The sequence below is a fragment of the Rhinoraja longicauda genome, chromosome 8 (genome assembly GCF_053455715.1).
Source record: "Rhinoraja longicauda isolate Sanriku21f chromosome 8, sRhiLon1.1, whole genome shotgun sequence".
NCBI classification, from domain to species: Eukaryota; Metazoa; Chordata; class Chondrichthyes; order Rajiformes; family Arhynchobatidae; genus Rhinoraja; species Rhinoraja longicauda.
In genome coordinates, this window is record NC_135960.1 from 43,763,909 (window position 1) to 43,784,770 (window position 20,862).

Below are 20,862 nucleotides of genomic sequence, written 5' to 3' on the forward strand. Positions count from 1 at the left end.
TGATTACCCCTGCACAGAAGATCCTTACAACCAAATTTCCTGAATTATAAACACATTTCAATCTCAAAAATTGTCAAACTTCAAGATGAGATAGCAGCAATAATCCAACCCTTGGCACATACTTTATTAAAGAAATGTCATCGCACCAATAAAGATGAAATAATGGACAGTCTAAGAAAGAGATACCTTACAATCCTCTTTCTGTACTTTTGTTTTATAAATACAGCTCTTTGCAGTTTTAATGAAAGGAAAAACAATCTTCCCAATACATCCCTAAATCATTCCCCAAAATATATACCACAGTAAAATCCTCAAGTAAATTATTCTTCAAAAAATAAGCAGAATTTATTCTGCCCCTCATTCACCTGTTAAAATGTGACCAGCATACACAATCACCAACTGTATAAAATCTCACATGTTCTCCAAATTCATCATTGAGTATTGGAATAATAAAAAATATAAATTGATTAAAAAAATGTCCATTGCTATAAGATATCGGAAGGTTACCTTATCACCGTCTAACACATTCAAGTGCAATTTGCTTTACTACAAACTTTAAAAATGTCTGAAAAATATTTCCATTGTATAAACCTGCATGTTTTTGTGCCTTTCAAAACTGTGCAAAAATTCCTGCTGCAATAATTTGGACTTGAGCTTCATTGGTTCAGGGCCGACTGACCTTGCCCGCTAGCTAAAGATCCACTGTTGGTGTTGATCGGAAGGATCGCAGGGAACCAAGTTGGGGTGTTTACCTCGTGCCGTTAAACACTTATTTGAAACTCGATTTACAAGATGCATCTCCTGTAATACAAAATAACGCATGAAAGATAAACCTGCAATATCTTTTTATTATTAATGGTGATAACTACAACTGTCTTTGGAAACCCAACACATTCTGAGCCAATGTCCATGCAAGTACATCTTAGTGATTTTAATAGTGCCGTCAGTAATAAATATTGAAATATTTTACTTTGGTAACTCATGCGGAATTAAACAATTCACAAGATATTTTAGTCGAGTATAGGCATTCCTATTGAACAGTCGCAGTGGTGGAGGCAGATACGCAAGTGGCGTTTAAGAGTCTTTTAGATAAGCACATGGATCATCATTCACAGCATCTTCATCTGGCATTTCCACAAAGAGCCACGGCACTGGGACCACGGGCAATGTTGCTCCCAGTTTGATCTCGTCTCTCCCTGATGCATCGATCCCATAGATGAATGCCAGTCGTGCTTAGACTTCCATTCTTCAACTACTTAAGAGTCATACAGCGTGGAAACATCCCCGGCCAACTTGCCCACGCCAGCCAACATGCCCATCTATTACTAGTCCCACCTGCCTGCGTTTGGCTCATATTCCTCCAAACCTATCCTATCCATGTGCCTATCCAGATGTTTCTTAAACTACCTCCTCAACTACCTCCATATACTTGCCACCCTTTGTGTAAAAAGGTTTCCTTTCAGGTTCCTATTCAATCTTTTCCCTCTCACCTTAAACCTATGTCCTCTGGTTCATGATTCCCCTACTCTGACTGCATTCACCTTATCTATTCCTCTCATGATCAGCCTCCTGCACTCCAAGGAATAGAGTCACAGTCTTCTCAATCTCTCCCTATAGCTCAGACCCCCAAGTCCTGCCAACATCCTCGTAGATTTTCTCTGCACCCTTTACAACTTGCTTTGGAGATCCAATCGTTTCATGTTAATTCCAGCCTTAACTGAAAACAGCCTCCACTTACACTTATCTAGGACATAAGTCCATATGTCAGAGGAGTAGAAGTAGGCCATTCAGCCCATCAAGTCTACTCAGCCATTCAATCATGGCTGATCTATCTTTCCCTCTCAACCCCATTCTCCTGCCTTCTCCGCATAACGGTGACACCCTTACTAATTAAGAATCTGTCAATCTCCGCTTTAATAATACCTAATGACGGCCTCCACCGCCATCTGTGGCAATGAATTGCACAGATTCACCATCCTGACTGAAGAAATTCCTCCTCATCGCCTTTCTAAAGGTCCATCCTTTTATTCTGAGGCTCTACCCTCTGGCCTACTTTTCCATGAGTGGAAACATCCTCTCCTCCACATAGGGTCGGAAACTGATCCGTATTAGCCGGGACATCCCGTATTTTGGGCTAAATTGGTTTGTCCCATACGGGACTGTCCTTGTCCCGTATTAGTAGGGTTGCCAACTTCTTCACTCCCAAATAAGGGACAAAGAGTGACCTCACCCAGCCAGCGGCCACGTCCCTCGCTCCACCAATGGCGGCTGCCTGGGCCGGGTGGCAGGTTGCTACGCAACCTCTGTTAGGGGATCCCAGAAATCGCAACAAAATGTAGTAATAATCAGCGAGGTCTTAAAATCCCGGGTTTAAATGTCCAAGTTTGGGCTAACTCAGTGTAAAATTTAACAGAAATGCCGCGGGGAAAAGCTCAGCGGGTCAGAACGAGAAACGGAGTTAATGTTTCGAGTTGGCGACCGCTTGTCATTCCCAAATCACTTTCAGTCGGATAGTGGAGCATTGTGACTCCTTGTGTAAAGGTCGGAAGGTGGTTTCTAAAGTACAAATGGGGATCACTGCAGAGTACGGGCAGGAAATACATCATGCCCTTGCCATCTTGGCCAGCGCCTGCTCCATGTGTATGGTGGAGCTGGAGAGGGAGTAACATTAAATCAGTGCTTCCTCAAGGGAGTAACATTAAATCAGTGCTTCCTCAAGGGAGTAACATTAAATCAGTGCTTCCAAGTCACATAGCGGGGTTACAATCCACTTAAATTGCTTAAACCTGCGGGAATTCATCCAATCCACAAAAAACAGTCAGAAACTGAACAATTCTTTGACCCTAATCGCGGGTTCCCCATTGACAGTGCGGTTTAATTCCTTGTGGCAGCCGGTAAACCGAGCTAGACTCTGCTGTCTTGGAGGGCATGTTTGGTTGGGTGGGCGGGGTCTCCGGGTTTTTTGATTCCTTTCCCCTCCCCAAAACTTACAGACAAAGGCAGCGTCCTTGGTAAACCTGCACACAATGCCGGAGGAGTTTGTGGTTGAAGCGGGCGAGCCCGACTCGCAAGAGAGGGAGGTGCAGGAGGAACAGGGGGCCGAGCTGCCCCAATGGGAACATGGTGTGCAGCCGGCGCCACCAACACCGAGAGAGCTGCCCGGTGTTTTAACCCGGGATTTTATGACCTCGCTGATTGCGTAGCAACCCGCCTCCCGGCCCGGGCAGCCGCCATTGGTGGAGTGGAAGCATGGGGCCGCTGGCTGGGTGAGGTTACGTGGGGCGGTTATGTCACCTTGTCCCGTATTACGGAGTGAGATAGTTGGCAACCCTATCTCCACATTCGCTCTATCCAGGTCTTTCACTATTTGGTAAGTTTCAATGTGGTCCCCCCTCATCCTCTAAACTCCAGGAGTGCAGGCCCAGTGCTGCCATGCCTGTGTATGTTAAAGCTTACTTCTTTTTTCTTTCTACTTTAATCATTAGTGATCTCTTAGGATTTGACAATGCAAGATGTAGTCTTTAGCTCATCATATTGGGGTGGCGTGGCAGCATGGCAGTAGAGTTGCTGTTTATACAGCGTCGGAGACCCAGGTTCGATCCTGACTACAGGTGCTGAATGTACAAAGTTTATACGCTCTCCCCATGATCACCCATACTCCAAAGATGTACAGGCTTGTAGGTTAATTGGCTTCAGTAAAGACTGCAAATTGTTCTTAGTGTGTAGGATAGTGCTAGTGCATGCGGTGGTCGCTGGTAGGCGCAGATTCGGTGGGCCGAAGGGCCTGTTTCCTCGCTGTATCTCTAAACTAAACTAAAAAATATATTAGTCAAACCACTGTAATATCGCACATGGTTTTACAACATAACTGGGGAGCTGGAAATCATTTGAAATGGGTTTGCTGCATAATCTTCAACATAATTTAAAAGTACATAATGTTTGAGTTACAATCTGTTGATTGTGAGTTGATTACCTGGTTTTCCCAAATCTGCTCTCCTGAGACAGCGCTGTTTGAACCTTTGTAAGTACATTGCTTCAGATAAGCAATGTCGTCTAAGTTATGAACACACAATTCCTTCCGGATATTATGACGAATTTCATGCAATGAGCTATATTCAAAGTACTGAAAAGAATAACAAGAGTCAATGAGTATGCATTCATTATGTAATTGAAGGCAAGCTGAGTTATCTTGCAGCACCCGAGTCAGGATCGAACCCGGGTCTCTGGCGCTGTGAGGCAGCGACTCTACCCGCTGGGCCTCTGTGCTGCTCTTGGAAATCAAGCTTGATAATTGGCGTAGGAATCGCCAAAATAGATGTGATTAAGGGGGGAGCTCGGCTGATGGGATACATTTTGTTCAGGACCAAAATAAAAATCAGAACCACAAAGGTGATGATCATCTTTGCTCTGCATTATCGGGCAGCGCAGTGGCACAGCGGTAGAGTTGCTGCCTTACAGTGCCAGACACCTGGGTACAATTCTGACTGTGTGGAGTTTGCATATTCTCCCTGTGACTGTGTGGGTTGTCTCTGGCTGCTCAGGTTTCCTCCCACATGCTGAAGATATGCAGGTTGGCAGTTTCATTGTCCCTCTGTGAATTCCCTCTAGTCAAGTCAAGTCAAGTCAAATTTTATTTGTCATATACACATACACGATGTGCAATGAAATGAAAGTGGCAATGCCTGTGGATTGTGCACAAAAAGAATTACAGTTACAGCATATAATAAAGTTAATATAGAGAAGACAAAATTTAGTCCCTGGAGTTATAAAAGTTAACAGTCCTGATGGCCTGTGGGAAGAAACTCCGTCTCATCCTCTCCGTTTTCACAGCGTGACAGCGGAGGCGTTTGCCTGACCGTAGCATCTGGAACAGTCCGTTGCTGGGGTGGCAGAGGTCCCTCATAATCTTGCTTGCTCTCGATCTACACCTCCTGATGTATAGGTCCTGCAGGGGGACGAGTGTAGTTCCCATGGTGCGTTCTGCCGAATGCACTACTCTCTGCAGGGCCTTCCTGTCCTGGGCAGAGCTGTTCCCAAACCAGACTGTGATGTTGCCGGACAGGATGCTCTCTACAGCCCCAGAGTAGAAGCACTGAAGGATCCTCAGAGACACTCTGAATTTCCTCAGCTGTCTGAGGTGGTAAAGGCGCTGCTTTGCCTTACCCACCAGTGCGGCAAAGTGTGTTGCCCATGTCAGATCCTCTGTGATGTGGACTCCCAAGTATTTAAAGCTGCTCACCCTATCCACAGTAGACCCATTTATCTCCAGTGGCGTGTACGTCCTTGGATGTTGAGCCATTCTAAAGTCCACAATCAGCTCCTTAGTTTTAGTGACATTCTAGAGGAGGCCATTGTCCTGACACCAGAGTGCCAGATCAGCCACTTCTCATCGTTGTCGGAGATCCGGCCCACCACCACTGTGTCATCAGTAAACTTGATGATGGAGTTTGAGCTGAACCTGGCCACACAGTCATGTGTGTACAGGGAGTACAGTAGGGGGCTAAGGACGCAACCCTGGGGGGATCCTATGTTCAGGAGCTAGATGTGTGTTCCCCCATCCTGACCACTTGGGGCCTGGCGGTGAGAAAGTCCAGGACCCAGGCACACAGAGGGGTGCTAAGCCCCAGTTCCAGCAGCTTCTCAGCCAGTCTGCTGGGGACTATTGTGTTGAAAGCTGAACTAAAGTCAATGAACAGCATCCTCACATAGCCCCCCTGGCTGTCCAGATGAGAGAGAGCGGTGTGCAGAACCTGGGAGACCGCATCATCCGTGGACCTGTTCGGACGGTATGCGAACTGCAGTGGGTCCATGCTGCGAGGAAGGAGGGCACAGATGTGCTTCTTGATTAGCCTCTCGAAGCATTTCATGACAACCGAGGTGAGGGCCACTGGTCGGTAGTCATTTAAACACGCTGGAGAGGCATTCTTTGGCACCGGTACAATGATGGATCTTTTGAAGCATGCAGGGACCACGGACTTTGCCAAGGAGAGGTTGAATATTGTGGTGAGCACTGGAGCAAGCTGAGTAGCACAAGACTTTAGTACTCGCCCAGATATACCATCTGGGCCTCCAGCTTTCCTCGTGTTCACACGCGTCAGAGCCCTCCTCACGTCGTGCTTGGACACCGAGAATGTGTGCACATCCCCGGCGTGTGTGCCCCGGCACATCCCCTCCAGCCTCGCTACCCAGCGCCCCGTCGGTGTTGTTTTTAGACGGCGAGCTAGGGGTGATGTTACCCGTCTCGAACCGTGCATAAAATGAGTACAAGTGTAAGGTAGGACTAGTGTAGGGGTTATGGTTGGTTGGTACAGACTCGGTGGCCTGTGAAAGGACAAATGGCAATCATAAAATAATAAAATGAAGTCAAAAGGGTAAGAGGACATGTGTTTATCTGCCGTGGTGTGGGATTGAGTTACATTTGTTCATCTGTGTCCTTGAGAGGTGCCTGATTTATAATTTAATACTAAGACCATTCTGAAGAAGAAAAAATGCTTGTGCTTGCAACAGTAAACAACACATCATAGGGAGATTCTGTATATAAGGTTCATATGAATCTTTGTTCAGTGAACGATCTGCTAGATTGCTCCCAGCGATCGCCGTATTTAAAGCTCTTAAATAAATCTTGATTGTCTTGCCTGATCTTTGTTGTGTGTTTTCTTTATTGGCCTAGGGGCCTGTTTCAACACTGTATCTCGAAAAACAAAGACTCAAACTAAATCTCTGGATCACCATCTCCTCCATGTTTTGGTTTCTACGAATTTGTCTTTCCTCTAAAGGCTCATGATCTAAAAACGCTGAATTACACTCTTTCACACTTTTCCTACTCAACTGTCCATATTTCTTTTGCAGAAAGGAAAAAGCTTGAGAAAAAGGTTTTAAATCGAAATCGCAAAAACATCTGAACAACAAGCCCAGCATGATTGAGGCAGGTATAAAAGTACGATTTAAAAGATACTTGGACATGAATGGGAAAGGTTTAGAGGGAAAAGGGCCAAAAGCAGGCAGGTGGGACTAGTGTAGACGGAGCATGCTGGTTGGCATGGATGTGTTAGGATGAGGGCTTGTTTCCATGCTGTGATTCTAAAGATGTCCCGCAGTTTTTCCCAGTCTCAAATGCATTACCAAAATTAGTATTATTATTTAATATGCGAGTAATTTTGAGCATTGGGAATAGATGTAGTCACTGCTCAACTTGTCTGAGCACATTTCCAACTGGGAGTGTACCTTGAGAACATTTGAAAAGTAATCTGAAACAAATTTGCAATTTGGCTGCCAAATAGTTATTAACCTGATATTCAGGAGATCATCCAAATGTGGTTTCTCCAAAGCTACCCAAGACTGAATCAATGCAAGCAAAAACACAAAGTGCTGGAAGAACTCAAAGGGTTATGGCAGCATCTTTGGAGGGATTGACAGGCAACGGTTCAAGTCTTCAAACTTAACCAAATTTTTCAACATTCAGTCTTGAAATCAGTTTCAAGAAGGGTCCCGATCCAAAATGTCACCTGTCCATGTTCTCCAGAGATGCTGCCTGACCCGCTGAGTTACTCCAGCACTTTGTGTCTTGTTTTGTAAACCAGCATCTGCAGTTCCTCGTTTTCGTATTAAATATTCTTACCTGGTTTCCCCCAAGTCCATGGCATGTGTACATTATTATGTGCGCTCCACCCACATTATTTTCCCCAGCATCAAGACAGGTCCCGGAACCAACATTTCTAATCTGCAATTGAAGGTGGGAAACAACAAGTCAGTGTGGAACCGCACTACATTTTGATCGACTAAACAAATTTTGTAAATTACTTTTTAGATCAATAGAACAGGGCGTTTAATTCAAACGGATAAATATTAACCGTTAAAATAGCTTAGATTTCAGTTGAAGACATTTAATTGAAATTATTGAAACTATAAAGCTATGATGTAATTATGAGTGTAAAAGGTTTTCAAATTGGGAAGATGGAAATATTTGGTTTTGTTTAGAGAAACAGGCTCCACCAGTAAGCGCCCACCAGCGATCACCCGTTCACACTAGTTTGCTAGACTGTTACACACTAGGGACAATTTACATAAGCCTATTAACTTACAAACCTGCATGTCTTTGGAATGTGGGAGGAAACTAAAGCATCCAGAGAAAATCTCTGTGGTCACAGGGAGTTCATGCAAATTCCATACAGATAGCATCTGAGGTCAGGATTGAACCAAGGTATCTGGCACTGTGAGGCAGTAACTACCACTGTACCACTGTGCCATAAGGCAATGATTTAAAGAAATTCCAATTCTCAGGTATCCAAACTGCAAACAAACTGGCCAGACTGATAATTCTTGTGAATGGAAAATTTCTTTGCAGTATGTTTAGAGTTATTATTAAAACACAAATTACATGCTATAACACCAGGATAAGGGCTCAACCATGAAAACCAAACCCAATGCCAAAGTAGTATCTAAACTGCTTAGACACACTTATGCTATGGGACACAAACTAACTCCATATTCAGTAATAAGCTCTCCACATGTTGACAAACACACAAGCTAAATGTTTAACCAAGAAACCCGATGCCTTTACACAGTTAAACTATGGGACAACAATAACTAGGCGTGTAGATGCCAGTATATCATTGGGGTTATCAAATGGGCAGCTTCCTTCACTGGAGTTTCATTGAGTTAGACCCATGACACCTCAGGAAGGCTCAACAGTTAGTTCTGACGTCCCAGAATCACCCCCCTAAATATACGATCTCCCCATCTATGCTACCAGTATGCACTACTGAGCAGCTAACTATGTAAATATCTACTTAGCAAAACAAATTATAGACCATTGATTCAACACTCAAACAAATGCTAAACATCCATGTCTTGTCTTATACTTAGCATAGAAAAAAGTACTTACAGCACCGAAGTGTTGAGGATATAACTCAGGGATATATACCTCTGGATAAACATTCTTGAGATACCAAGTGAAGTTCTTACATTGCAGACGTTGTTTCACCTCCAGCCTTTTGGTAATGTCTCCGTAAGATTTCTGTTTAAAAACAATTAGATACTATGACCATTTGTACTCGCATCCCCATACCAATCTCTGCCTTGGGCCTCCTCCATTGCCAGAGTCAGGCTACACACCAACTGGGGGAACAGCACCTTATATTCCTCTTGGGTACCTTACAACCCAGCGGTATGAACATTGAATTCTCCAATTTTAGGTAAAATCTACCTAGCCCACCTCACGCCTCCCCTAACCCACAACCAATGTGGGCTCCTGTACATTGGCAAGACCAAACGTAGACTCGGCGACCGTTTCACTCGACACACGCTAGGCCTGCTGGATCTCCCGGATGCCAACCATTTTAACCCCTTCCCATTCCCACACTGACCTTTCTGTCCTGGGCCTCCTACATTCCTAGAGCGAGGCCACATGCAAACTGGAGGAACAGCACCTCATATTCTGCTTGCGTAGCTTACCAGCCAGTGGCATGGACGTTGAGCAAAAAGCACACAAAGTGTTGTAGTAACTTAGCAGGTCAAGCAGTAACTCTGGAGAACATGGCAGGTGTTTCAAACGCAGGCAGGTGGGACTAGTGTAGATGGGGCATGTTGGTTGATGTGGGTATGTTGGGCTTAAGGGTCTGTTTCCACGCTGTATGACTATCAATCCCTCCTCTGGCTTCACATCTTACAATCCTTCTCATCACCCCACCACCTCCACCTGTATCATCTTATCACTAACCAGGCTTTGTCCCCCACCCCCCCCACCCCATGCCCCTCCCCTGTCAAGCTGACAAAGCTCACAATTCCACCTACCTCTTTAAATATCTGCAGTGCCTGATTGTTGCGCCTGTAAAAGATCTGCTTGTACTCCCCCATCCACACCTCTGCCAGCCGCACCAGGTTGCGGGCAATTACTTGATTACCTTTGGGGAAGGAGTGGGGGCTTTTGGAGCGAAAGACATGACCCACGACAGCACAAGGCAGTATCTCTAACTGCCCGCCACACAGCCAGACCTGTTATTGAAACAGAAATTAAAAGACGCCGATTTATTCACAAAATGCTGGAGTAACTCAGCAGGTCAGGCAGCATCTCGGGAGAGAGGGAATGGGTGACGTTTCGGGTCGAGACTGAGGAAGACGTCTTTAGACTTCAGAGATACAGTGTGGAAACAGGCCCTTCAGCTCACCGAGTCTGAGCTGACCAGCGAACACTAGCACTAGCACTATCCCGTACATTAGTGCTAACACTAACACGTACATTAGCACTATCCTACACACTAGGGACAATTTACAATTTTACCAAAACCAATTAACCTTCAAACCTGTAACTGCTCACGCCATCACGGGGAGAATATACAAACCCGTACAGATAGCACCTGTAGTGAGGGTTGAACCTGGATCTCTGGTGTTGTAAGGCAGCAACTCTACCACTGCGCCACGACAAAATTATTATTATATTAGATAAAAGATAGTCACAAAGGAATAGCCTTAATGAGGCTTCGAAATACTCCAACTTGGGTGTCTAATGCATAACAACAACAAAAAAAGCATAAACCAAACACTTACCCTGAAAGACATTTCTATGTTCTCACCACCCCATATTTCCATCTGGTCATCGTAGGTACCTAGATATTCAAAGTATTTCTTGGAGATGGAAAAGAGGCCACCAGCAAATGTTGGCGACCTGCAGAGTGAGAGAAAGTGACAATATCTCAGCGAAGAATTGATGGGGCTAGGTTAATAAAATAAGGCCGTTAACTGGAGAACAGGTCTGCTAAACACAGTGACAATGAACTGCTGTGAGCTCAAGGTTGCAACTGCTAGGGTGCTTGATATGTCCTAATAACCCTACATAGATACAGTGCCCTCCATAATGTTTGGGACAAAGACCCGTCATTTATGTATTTGCCTCTGTACACCATAATTTGAGATTTGTAATAGAAAAAAACCACATGTGGTTAAAGTGCACATTGTCAGATTTTAATAAAGGCCATTTTTATACATTTTGGTTTCACCATGTAGAAATTACAGCAGTGTTTATACATAGTTCCCCCTTTTCAAAGCACCATAATGTTTGGGACACAGCAATGTCATGTAAATGAAAGTACTCATGTTTAGTATTTTGTAGCATATCCTTTGCATGCAATGACTGCTTGAAGTCTGCGATTCATGGACATCACCAGTTGCTGGGTGTCTTCTCTGGTGATCCTCTGCCAGGCCTGTATTACAGCCATCTTCAGCTTAGGCTTGTTTTGGCGGCTGGTCCCCTTCAGTTTTCTCTTCGGCATATAAAAGGCATGCTCAATTGGGTTCAGATCGGGTGATTGACTTGACCACTCAAGAATTGACCATTTTTTAGCTTTAAAAATCTCCTTTGTAGCTTTTGCAGTATGTTTGGGATCATTGTCTTGCTGTAGAATAAACCTCTGGCCAATGAGTTTTGAGGCATTGGTTTGAACTTGAACAGATAGGATGTGTCTATACACCAGAATTCATTATGCTACTACCATCAGCAGTTGCATCATCAATGAAGATAAGTGAGCCAGTACCTTCAGCAGCCATACATGCCCAGGCCATAACACCCCCACCACCGTGTTTCACTGATGAGGAGGTATGCTTTGGATCTTGGGCAGTACCTTCTCTCCTCCATACTTTGATATAAGTTAATCTTCATCTCATTGGTCCACAAGATCTTTTTCCAGAACTGTGGTTGTTCTTTTAAGTACTTCTTGGCAAACTGTAACCTGACCATACTATTTTTGCGGCTAACCAGTGGTTTGCACCTTCTAGTGCAGCCTCTGTATTTCTGTTCATGAAGTCTTCTGCGGACAGTGGTCATTGACGAATCCACACCTGACTCCTCTGGTTTTCAATTCCCCTACTGGGCAAAAGATTCTGTACATTTACGTTATCTATCCCCTCATGATTTTATAAACTTTCATAAGATCACCCCTCAGCTACTTGCGCTCCAAGAAATAAAGTCCAAGCCTGCTCAACCTCACCCTATAGCTCAGGAGACTTTGAAGTATGAGATGGGAATTGGGTAGGATAGACTGGCAAATTATACTTAAAGTGTTGACGGTGGAGATGCAATGGCAAAGATTTGCAACACCAAAAATTGTTCATCCCTGTCTGGCAAAAAAATAAAACGGGGAAGGCAGCTCAACCGTAATCAAAGATAGGACAAAGCATATAAATTGGCCAGAGAAAGCAGCAAACCGGAGTACTGGGAGACATTTAGAACTCAGAGGACAACAAAGGGTTTAATTACAAGGGGGGGAAAAAAGAGCATGGAAAAAAGCTTGCAAGGAATATAAAAACTGACTCTAAAAGCTTCTTTAGATAAAAAGGAAAAAATCAGTGAAGACAAATGTAGGTGCCTTACAATCAGAGACAGGTGAATTTTTAATGGGAAACAAGGAAATGGCAGAACAGTTAAACGAGTAGTTTGGTTCTGTCTTCACAAAGGAAGACACAAACAATCTCGCAGAAATACTAGGGGAACGAAGATCTAGTGGGAGGGGTGAACTGGAATCCACATTAGTCAGAAAATGGTGTTAGGTAAACTGTTGCGACTGAAGGCAGATAAATCCCCAGGGCCTGATGGTCTGAATCCCAGAGTACTCCAGGGCGTGGCCCTAGAAATCGTGGATGCATTGGTGATCATTTTCCAATGTTCTTTCAACTCTGGATCAGTTCCTGTGGACTGGAGGGTAGCCAATGTAACTCCACTTTTTAAGAACGGAGGGAGAGAAAAAAACGGGAATTATAGACAAGTTAGCCTTACATTGGTAGTGGGGAAGATGCTTGAGTTGATTATTAAAGATGTTACAGCAGCGCATTTGGAAAGCAATGACAGGATCGGTCAAAGTCAGCATGGATTTATGAAGGGAAAATCATGCTTGACTAATCTGGAATATTTTGAGGATGTAACTAGTAGAATGGATGAGGGAGAGTCAATGGATGTGGTGTATCTGGACTCAAAAAGCCTTTGACAAGGTCCCACACAAGAGATTATTGTGCAAAATTGGAGCACATGGTATTGGGGGTAGGGTATTGATATGGATAGAGAACTGGTTGGCAGACAGGAAGCAAAGAGGAATTAACGGGTTCTTTTCAGAATGGCAGGCAGCGACTATTGGGGTGCCACAAGGTTCGGTGCTGGGACCCCAGTTATTTACAATATATATTAACGATTTAGACGAGGGAATTAAATGTTACATCTCCAAATTTGTGGATGACACAAAGTTGGGTGGCAGTGTGAGCTGCGATGAGGATGCTATGAGGCTGCAGGGTGACTTGGATAGGTTGGGTGAGTGGGCAGAGGCATGGCAGATGCAGTATAATATGGATAAATGTGAGATTATCCACTTTGGTGGCAAGAACAGGAAGGCAGATTATTATCTGAATGATGTCAGATTAGTAAAAGGGGAGGTGCAACGAGACCTGGGTATCCTTGTACATCAGTCACTGAAAGTAAGCATGCAGGTACAGTAGGCAGTGAAGAAAGTTAATGGCATGTTGGCCTTCATTGCGAGAGGATTTGAGTTTAGGAGCAAGGAGGTCATACTGCAGTTGTACAAGGCCCTGGTGAAACCGCACCTGGAGTATTGTGTGCAATTGTGGTCTCCTAATTTGAGGAAGAACATTATTGCTATTGAGGGAGTGCAGCGTAGGTTCATCAGGTTAATTCCCGGGATGGCGGGACTGACATATGATGAAAGAATGAGTCGACTGGGCTTGTATTTGCTGGAATTCAGAAGGTTGAGAGGGGATCTTATAGAAACATATAAAATTCTTAAAGGATTGGACAGGCTAGATGCGGGAAAAATGTTCCTGACCTTGGGGGAGTCCAGAACGAGGGGGGTCATGGTTTAAGAATAAGGGGTAGACCATTTAGGATTGAGATGAGGAAACATTTCTTCACCCTGAGAGTTGTGAATCTGTGGAATTCTCTACCACAGAAGGCAGTGGAGGCCAATTCACTGGACGTTTTAAAGAGAGAGTTAGATTTAGCTCTTAAGGCTAAAGGAATCAAGGGATATGGGGGAAAAACAAGAACGGTGTACTGATTTTAGATGATCAGCCATGATCATATTGAATGGTGGTTCTGGCTCAAAGGCCCAAATGGCCTACTCCTCCACCTATTTTTCTGTTTCCCGGCCCTTGAGACCTGGCAGCACATGATAATAAAGAAACCACTGAACCATTGAAATGTAAATTGAGAAGATAAAAATAAGAGAAAGATTTACAAGAGTTTTGGGCCACATATCTGAGGGAGGATGTGCTGGCATTGGAGAGGGTCCAGAAGAGAATAATGAGAATTATCTCAGGAATGAGTGGGTTAACATATGATGAGTTTTTTGAAAGCACTGAGCCTGCATTCACTGGAATGAAGAAGGATGCGGGGGAACCTCATTGAATCTTAGTAAATAGTGAAAGGCCTGGATGGTGTGAATGTGGAGAAGATGTTTCCATTAATGCAAGGATATACCTTTAAAAAGATGATGAGGATGAATTTCTTTAGTCAGAGGGTGGTGAATCTGTGGAATTCATTGCCACAGATGGCTGTAGAGGCCCAGTAAATTGATATTTTCAAGGTGGAGATTGACAGGTTCTTGAATAATAAGGGTATCATAGGTTATGGGGAAAAGGCAGGAGAATGGGGTTGAGAGGGAAAGATAGATCAGCCATGCTTTAATGGCGGACTACAAGATGGGCCAAATGGCCTAATTCTGCTCCTATAACTTATGAACATGATAAAAGAATTGGAGAGGTGTTGAGAACAAACAAACCTCATTCAATGTAATGCAGGGGTCTGGAACTCACTTTCCAAAAGGATGGAGAAGCCATATTTACAAAGTATCTGGATAAACACGAGAATTATCAAGCAACTGAACCATTCTACCAATAACTAGAGAAGGTTCCTGGGCTACTATCCACCTCAATGGACACCCTAACCTTAACAACAAGCTCAAAATGAGGATTTCTACCTGAAACCTCCTTTATTTCATATATTGTTTGTAATGTAGTTGTTGTACTGTGCCCCGAGGATAAATTAGGGTTGAAAAAAGACACCAATTTTCTGGAGTAACTAAGCAGGTCGGGCAGCCTTCTGGACTCAGTACCGAATTCCACAACTTCAGAAACAAGGATCTGCAGATGCTGGTTTACAAAATAAAGACATAAACTGCTGGAGTAACTCAGCGAGTCTGGCAAAATCTCTGGAGAACATGGATCGATGACTTTTCAGGTCAAGACCTTTCTTCACACCAATTGTGGCAGAGGAGGCAGAGAAAGCTAGAATCGTGAAGGGGAGGGGGCAGGGCAAAGCCTGGCAAGTGATAGGTGGATACAGTTGAGGTTGGGGGTGGGAGGTCTTGATAGGCACAGGATCGGACAGAGGCCAGAGGTAAAAAGACAAAAGGTGTGAGATAAGGACAGATGTTAGTATTTTGAAGCCAGATGAAGGAATATAGAGGGGGAGGGGAACATTGAAAATGGTATCGAGTTGAGATTAGTATATTGTCACGTGTACCGAGGTTGAGTGAAAAGCTTTTGTTGCGTGCTAACCAGACAGCGGAAGGACAATACGTGTCCTTGTCCAGAGTGTACAAATACATGATAAAGGGAATCATGTGAATAAAGTAAGAATGCTGCTGTTGGAGTAGAGATTTAGAAGAGTGGAGCGATTGCAATGGGTGATTGCAGATCCACTTCTGTGACTAGCACACAAAGAGTTGCCTAGCTTAGGTGCCATCTGGGGTTTTGGAAAATGTCAATAAACTTACTTTATTGGATAGGTTTCATCCCTTCTCAGTTTTCTCTCGTGGTCAGGAAGGCTTTCCCAGCCGAAGGACAAACTCCAATCAAAGTTACCCCTGACATGATGGCTTGCATATGGATTGGGTTTTGACAGTGCAAAAGTCTTCATATCAATGCTGGTGATATCAGGGCTTACCACGACAGTGTCGTTCTCAGCAATCCTGCTCAGTAATGGCTCTAGCCATCCATTGAAGCATTCACCTGGGGAAAGAAACATCTTCAATAGAAAAAGGGGCAGCACGTTGGCACAGCGGTAGAGTTGCTGCCTTACAGCATCAGGCGCTGCAAGGCAGCAACTCTACCGCTCTGCCACTTTGCTGCCCTTTCAATAGCTTCCAAAAGCTGGTAAACTTACAGTGGGCATCCAAGAAGGTCAGGACCTCTCCTGTTGCCACCGAGGCTCCCATCAATCTTGCTGTGATTAACCCCTTCCTTTCCAATTGACGAACAACTTTCACTATTTGAAAAGGCTTCACATAGTTATCCAATTCTTCTTTTAAGTAATCTGCAGATATAAATATTTTGTTAACTTACAACTCAACTGCAACTATTTCAATGAGCATCCGCTGGAATAAAAGCCAAGGAATTAACGACAGTAGAAGTCATTTACACTATCTGCAAAGTTGTATCTTTCTCAACCCCAGTCCAATCAAATTAATTTAAATCAACATATTTCCAAGATATTGTTCATTATGATATTGTTCATTGATCTAATTGCTCATTGTAATCATAATAGTAACAGAATCATAGTTATAATGGTCTTCAGTAAAATTGTCCCTCAATTGTCCCTCATTGGTGGTTGGCGCGGCCTCAGTGGGCCAAGGGCCTGTTTCCACACTGTACTGATTGATACTTTATCACACCTGACACGTCAGTGAAATTCTTTGTTTTGCATATGCAAAGTATGCAAAGAGTCACCACGCAGAGGGCGCTGACAAAGCTGCAGAAGTATTCATTTTAGTCCCCAACAGCCCCTCTTTGTTCTCAGTGGCCCCATCACGCTGGGTCCCTCTGTTCTCAGTGGCCCCCATCACGCTGTGTCCTTCTTTGTTCTCAGTGGTCCCCATCACGCTGGGTCCCTGTTCTCAGCGGCCCCCATCATGCTGGGTCCCTGTTCTCAGTGGCCCCATCACGCTGGGTCCCTCTGTTCTCAGCGGCCCCCATCATGCTGGGTCCCTTTGTTCTCAGTGGCCCCATCACGCTGGGTCCCTCTGATCTCAGTGGCCCCATCACACCGGGTCCCTCTTTGTTCTCGGCAACACGTCCTCGACCGACCTCTGGCACCCACTACGGGCCAGTCCGACCTCCAGTATATCACTAAAGCCTAAATAATTGGTAATAAAAACTAAGGCTCACCATCTGTACTTGCGTCATCGACCAGTATTACTTCCTTTAGTAACTGAGCGGGCGATGTGTGCATTACACTAAAGACTGTTCGCAGTAAGGTGGACCAAGCCTCGTTGTGGAACACGATAATCACACTCGTGGTAGGCAAGGACGGACATCGTTTGAACTTCTGCTCAATGCATCTGGGGAAGAAATTAAACACACCCGGAACGGATATTACCGAGATGAAAAATTGTTATGTTTAGACTTTAGAGAATTTAAAGATACCAACGTGAAAACAAGCCCTTCAGCCCACCTAGTCTGGGCAACCAGAGATCACCAGCACTATCCTACACACTAGGGACAATTTTACAATTAACCTCCAAAACATCTTTGGAGTGTGGGAGGAAACCGGGGCACCCAGAGAAATCCCACACGGTCGCAGGGAGAGCAAACAAACTCCATACATACAGCACTCGTGGTCAGAATCAAACCCGGGTCTCTGGAGCTGTAAGGTAGCAACTCTACCAATGCGCCATTGTGCTGCCAATGTTTGTTAAAGATGCACTCCATTTTTTAAATTATACACAGAGTGCGGTGGGTGTGTGCTACCAGGGGTGAGGATGGAAGCAGATACAATAGTGGTGTTTAGGACCTTTTGAATAGACACATGGAAATTCCATCCTATCAACAACTAGAGAGCAGTTCAGAGCTACCATCTGTGGTCCATCTACCTCATTAGAGATCCTCGGACCATCTGTGATCGGACCTGATCTTGCACTAAACATTATTCCCTTTATCTTGCATCTGCACATTGTGGACAGCTTGATTGCAATCATGTATAGTCTTTCTGCTATCTGGATAGCACGCAACAAAAACGTTTTGCTGTACCTTGGTACACATGATAGAAAACTAGAGTGATGCAGCACAGAAAGCGGGCCCTTCAGCCCAACTTGCCCATGCTGACCAAGGTGGCCCATGTCAGCTAGCTCCATGTGATGGACACATAGATACAGGAGTAACAGCAGGTCAGGCAGGTTAATTGGCCTCTGTAAATTCTCCCCTATGTTTAAGGATGAGAACATGGGAGAGCATAGAACCAGTATGAACATGCGACCAATGGTCGGCGTGGACTTGGTGGGCCGAAGGGTCTATTTCCACCCTGAATTATTCAATCAATCTGCAGTTTCTTGTATCTCCAAGTTTTGATGCATTTCCTTTGACAGAAATTTCCGTCGAAAGATGTCTTGCAATATAATGAGGGAGTACACTATACAGTTGATTCTCTGGGTTTGGATGGGCTGCCCAGTTGAATGAGGAACAGCTGTAAATGCGGTCAGACTTTCCAATCATCCTTGGAGCATTTAGTGCCAAAAAGCTGCCTGACTCCACCTCTCTTGTTCAGTACAAGAACAAGATCCCATTATCTGGACAACTATGGATTGGTAAGGAAAGCAGGTAAGGATTTGTTGAAGAATACCTTTTGTTGCATGCTATCCAGTCAGCAGAACAACTATACATGATTACAATTGAGCCGTCCAATGTACAGATGCGGGATAAAGGGAATAATGTTTAGTGCAAGATGGAGTCCAGTGAAGTCCAATTAAAGATAGGCTGAGGTAGAAGGTAGCTCAGGACCGCTCTCTAGCTGTTGGTTGGATGGTTCACTTGCCCGATAACAGCTGGGAAGAAAGTAAAAGAGTTATTTTTGAATATTGGAAAAGTGGAGACTTCACTAGACTGAATGTGGGAAAGCAAAACACAATTGACACAGTAATCATACTCTGGTGGCCGGGTGTCTGGTCCAAGGTCTCGGTGTAGGGAGATGCGGTCACTTGCAAACTGGTTGAAGCAGTTTTTGGTTTCTCCTCGATCCTTTTCCTTCTGCTCCTCTGGCGTCAGGTTGTCAGTGAGGTAGGGGTTGCCGCCGGCTCCCGGGTCGTTTGGGTCCTGGCGCGGCCGTTCCATGAACGGCTTTAGTTCTGCTGCTGTGAAGTGGCCGGGCAAGCAGAGTTTGCCCAGGTGGGTGGGCATCTGCTCCCTGACCGGCGCTCCGATCTGCATTCGTGGGATCGCCTCCTTGATGTTATTGACTGCCCCCATCATGATGTCCAGCACCTTGTCCTTTCTCACCACCATCTCCCTCAGCCACGGCTCCTGTGTCGAGGTCCCCACCACCTCCCTTTGCATCAGAAATAAAAATGTGATGAACACCAGGGCTGCAAGAACGATCTTCCAGTACAAGTAGCGCCGTCGGAACAGCCTCCCAATCACACGCATCATTCCACTTTATAACTCACTCCAGAAACCCAGCCTCAAAATTTAGACGAACATCCAGCTGCCAGAGGCGCGGAGTCCACAGAAATGTTCATGAAGCTGTGAATGCTTCAAATCTGAAATATAAAACGACAAAGCATAAGACAGGCACAATTCATCCCCATTGACGGAGACCTGTTCCCTAATTTTACAGCACAATGTAAAACTACAAGGCAAGCCACAAATGCTGGAAATTCACTGGTGAAACAAACCAATGGAAAGGAGATGCAAGGAACTGCAGATGCTGGAGTCGAGCAAAACACAGAGTGCTGGAGGGCAGCACAGCGGTAGAGTTGCTGCCTTACAGCGCCAGAGACCCAAATTCGATCCAGACTGCACGTGGAGTCTGTACGGGGTTTGCACATTCTCCCTGTGACCGTGTGGGTTTTCTCCATTTCCTCCAGTTTCCACCCACATCCTAAAGATGTTCAGGCTTGTAGGTTAATTGGCCCTCAGTAAATTGTCCCTTGTGTGTACAATAGAACTAGTGTACAGGTAACTAAACCCAACTAAACCCAACTCTGGTCAGGCGGCATCTGTGGAGGGAATGGACAAACAACGTTTGGGTTGGTACGCTTCTCCAGACTGATTGGTGGAAGGTCTGGAGCAGCCTATCAGGACCTGCAGAGTACAAAACAAGGAACCGCAGATGCTGGATTACAACAAAAAAGTCAAAGTGCTGGAGTAACTCAGCGGGTCAGGCAGCATCTCTGGAGAACATGGATTGTTGACTTATCAGGTCAGGAGAGTGGCAGGCAGAGAGAGGCCCCAGCAAGGAAAGCGTTATTCAAGAGAGTTAGATATAGCTCTTAGGGCTAACAGAATCAAGGGATATGTGGAGAAAGCAGGAACAGGGTACTGATTCTGGATGATGAGCTATGATCATATTGAATGGTGATGTTGGCTCCAAGGGCCAAATGGCCTACTCCTGCACCTATTTTTAATGTTTTTATGAAAGGGTGTCACTGGACCTGAAGTGACAGAAGAACAACATGATAGGCAGGACAATAGAAAGGGATCGATTCATATTACTTCTTCCCCATAGAATACATAAAACAGTACAGCACAAGAAGAGACCCTCAACCCACAATGTCTGTGCTGAACATGATACCAAGACCATCTATTATGAACATAACATGAACATACTCCATATCCCTATATTCCCTGCATATCCAGATGCCTATCCAAAAGTTTGTTAAAAGCCATTAAAGTGTCAGCCTCCCTGTGGGAGGGAACGGATGGGAAGGTAAATCAAATGGAGTACAAGTAGCAAATTGATTCTTAGGTCAACAAGCAAACATAATTAACATTATTTTATGCAGAAACAAGGAAGTGCAGCTGATGGTTTACAAATAAAAAGCACACAAGGTGCTGGAGTAACTCAGCAGGTCAGGAGACACCTCTGGTGAACACAGA

At 44.7% G+C, this 20,862-nt stretch overlaps 1 protein-coding gene across 2 annotated transcripts; it reads right to left on the reverse strand.

Annotated features, from left to right (window-relative positions):
• Positions 1–77: 77 nt before the first annotated feature.
• On the reverse strand, positions 78–19,413 carry LOC144595903 (polypeptide N-acetylgalactosaminyltransferase 3-like). Of its 2 annotated transcripts, none has more exons than XM_078403785.1 (10): positions 18,914–19,413; positions 17,161–17,333; positions 16,160–16,309; positions 15,771–16,005; positions 10,546–10,663; positions 9,793–9,993; positions 8,885–9,016; positions 7,619–7,720; positions 3,974–4,123; positions 78–801 (listed from the first exon to the last, which is right to left on the reverse strand). In XM_078403785.1, exons 1-10 carry the CDS (start codon positions 19,411–19,413, stop codon positions 688–690), a joined length of 1,875 nt encoding a protein of 624 aa, XP_078259911.1. In that variant the 3' UTR covers positions 78–687. The 2 variants fall into 2 exon arrangements, with proteins under 2 accessions (XP_078259911.1, XP_078259912.1); XM_078403786.1 differs by having other exon boundaries at positions 78–798; positions 18,914–19,410.
• Between the last annotated feature and the right edge of the window lie 1,449 nt (positions 19,414–20,862).